Source organism: Orycteropus afer, unplaced genomic scaffold (genome assembly GCF_000298275.1).
Source record: "Orycteropus afer afer isolate SDZICR_OR568_19922 unplaced genomic scaffold, OryAfe1.0 scaffold00430, whole genome shotgun sequence".
Classification (NCBI taxonomy): Eukaryota; Metazoa; Chordata; class Mammalia; order Tubulidentata; family Orycteropodidae; genus Orycteropus; species Orycteropus afer.
In genome coordinates, this window is record NW_006922017.1 from 180,445 (window position 1) to 183,055 (window position 2,611).

At 38.7% G+C, this 2,611-nt stretch overlaps 1 protein-coding gene across 1 annotated transcript in view; it reads right to left on the minus strand.

The window, feature by feature from the left end:
* Positions 1 to 444: 444 nt before the first annotated feature.
* The window catches only part of RWDD1 (RWD domain containing 1), a 34,939-nt gene continuing 32,772 nt past the window's right edge, over positions 445 to 2,611 (minus strand). Inside the window, exon 6 of the mRNA XM_007954077.1 lies at positions 445 to 566. Coding sequence (XP_007952268.1) covers positions 445 to 566 — 122 coding nt within the window. The remainder of the gene's footprint in view (positions 567 to 2,611) is intronic.

Genomic DNA, 2,611 nt, shown 5'->3' on the forward strand with positions numbered 1-2,611 from the left:
ATGGGCTATGGTTTTGTTAAGAGCTAAATTTATCTTGAGGTTTAATATTCTCTTGACCTCAGTACTCTAATATTTTATATAAATGACAACACAGAACCCAAAGCAACCACTGCCTCCAGGACAGAAGTTGTGAGTCATTCTAATTCACTCCATAAAAACCCATGCTTGTGCATGGCATCAGCCTCTCTTTAAGTAAAGACACGCTCTCTCTCCAACACTAAATGATTCTATTTAGATGACTTTCTACCATCACAAGAGGAATTAAACATTTTATATTTGAAATTTTAAGGTCAATTTATTAAGTTCAATGAAGAAAGTTATCAGAAGACTATTCTCCTGAAAATGATTTTTTCTTAGAAAAAAAAAGAAAGGAAAATCAAAGCCCTCTCAGCATAGCCACAGATGCTGTGGCAGTCACACCTCTCTGCAGATGAGGACCGTCCCTCAGTCAGTCGAGTCACTCTCTGGGTCAGCAGGATTGTAGTCTGGGTCATCCTCATCATCCTCCAGCTCCAAGTCATCCATTTCCTGGAACAAAGACTCATCTACTTCCACGTTATTTCCAGCTACAAAAGCAAGGAGATTTCACCATCAGTCTTACACTCAGGAATAAAAGATACAACTCACTGGCAGTATTAAACAGAAACTTCCAAATATACATGTGAAACACAAGTGATAAAAGTCCCAAACTACCACTGCAAATCAAAAATCACCTGTACTGGTGAGCAGACACTGAGATATTTTAGAGCATCTTCAGGATTTCAGTTCATAGCCTAAAAATGCAGTTATAAAAGCAGGCTTCCTAGAATGAACTTTAACTGGTACACTTATTACTCTCCCCCCAGTCCTCCTGGTAATCAATGATATCTTTCTAAGATTCCAAATGTCTAAGCCCTAGTAGGAAGCAGTACCCAGGCTCTGAATTAATCTGCCTTAAACATCTTCATTCTTTAGTCTGTCTGAAGTAAATAAAGGTAAAGTGTTACAGCACTCTTCACTCACCACAAATTGTTACATCTTCCTGCCCTCTCACTGTAGCTCACTGACATTCAATTTTATGAGAAGATGAATGAATGAATCTAGCTTTATGCTTATGAACAGTACAGTAATAAAATACAATTTCCTAAGCCTAGGCCAAAGAATAACTGCTTCTGTCTGGGAGAAGTACAGAAGCTTCACAGAGCACATGGCATGTGAAATATCTTAAAGATATACTAGAATTCACCAGAAAGAAAAGACTCCAGGATGAGTCAATTCTAGGTAGAATATATGCAGACTCAGAGAGGTAAGCTACAGCCTTGGAAAATTCTAATTGGAACACAAGAGTCTTGAGGTAGAAAGGTCTGGAGATAACATAGGAGGGCCAGACTGAGAATTATCATGTTGGTCAACCTTTGTCTCTCAGTAGCAAAGAATCATCAAAGGATTTTAAGGAGGGAAATGACATGATTAAACATGGATTTTAGAAATAGCACCTCAGAGGCAAAGAATATAGAGTAGATAAGGGACCTAAGGAAGAGGGAGAAACTTACATAGGTAGACAATGTGAGTCTACTCCAAAAGTCCAGGCAAAACATTATAAAATTCTCAAAGCAGGAGAGGAAAGAGCTAGGAAGACATTTCAGAGGCAGAATCCAACAGGCCGCTTACAGTAATTTATTTTGGTCCATTAAACAGGGAAGGAAGTAAAAAAAGAATGAATGAAGGTATTGAAAACTTTTAAAGTATAAGACAGAGGAAATGAAGCTTTTTGGATCTAGAATTTCTCAGCCTAAAAATGGGAGCTCTGGTAGCATAGGGGCTAAGGCACTTGACTGCTAACCAGAAGACTGGCGGTTTAAATCCACCAGCCACTCCTCGGAAGGAAGATGGGGCAATCTACTTCCGTAGTAATAATGCCTCGGAAACCCAAGGAGGGCTCGCTATGAGTCAGGTCCGACTCGACGGCACATAACAACAACAACAAAAATAAATTAATTTTGTGAAAATAAAAATTTTAATAAAGTAAAATGAACTCCTAAAGTTAGAAGAGGATAGAAAAGGACATCTTTGCTTTTTATGTTTTGAATTTTTTTTCTTAAAGATGGTGTTATGTATGGATTAAACTGTGCCCTCCAAAAAGAAATGTGGAAGTCCTAACCCCTGTAACTATGACCCTGCTTGGAAACAGGAGTTTTCTTTTGTTGTTCACGAGGTCACACTAGTGTAGGGTGAATCCTGATCTATGAAAAACCAGAATAGATACAGAGATGCACACACGGGAGAAGACAGATTTTACGTGCAGACTATCTACAAGCAAAGGAATGCCGAGGATCGCTATAAGCCACAAGAATTAGAACAGAGTCCCAACAGGGACCAACATAGCCGAGACCCTGACTTGGACTTTAGCCTCCACAACTGTGGAAAAGACATTTCTGTTCTTTAAAGCCATCCAATTGTGGTATTTCTATTACAGCAGCACTTGGTGACTAAGGCAGACTATAAACACCTTGGAGCAGGTGTTACAGAGGATATAATAACATATATTTTAAAAAAATGCCAAGTATCAGTGCAGTGTAGTAAATTACTTAGTGTGGCTTTTCTACCCATAAGTCATTGTAAACTCAGTGGT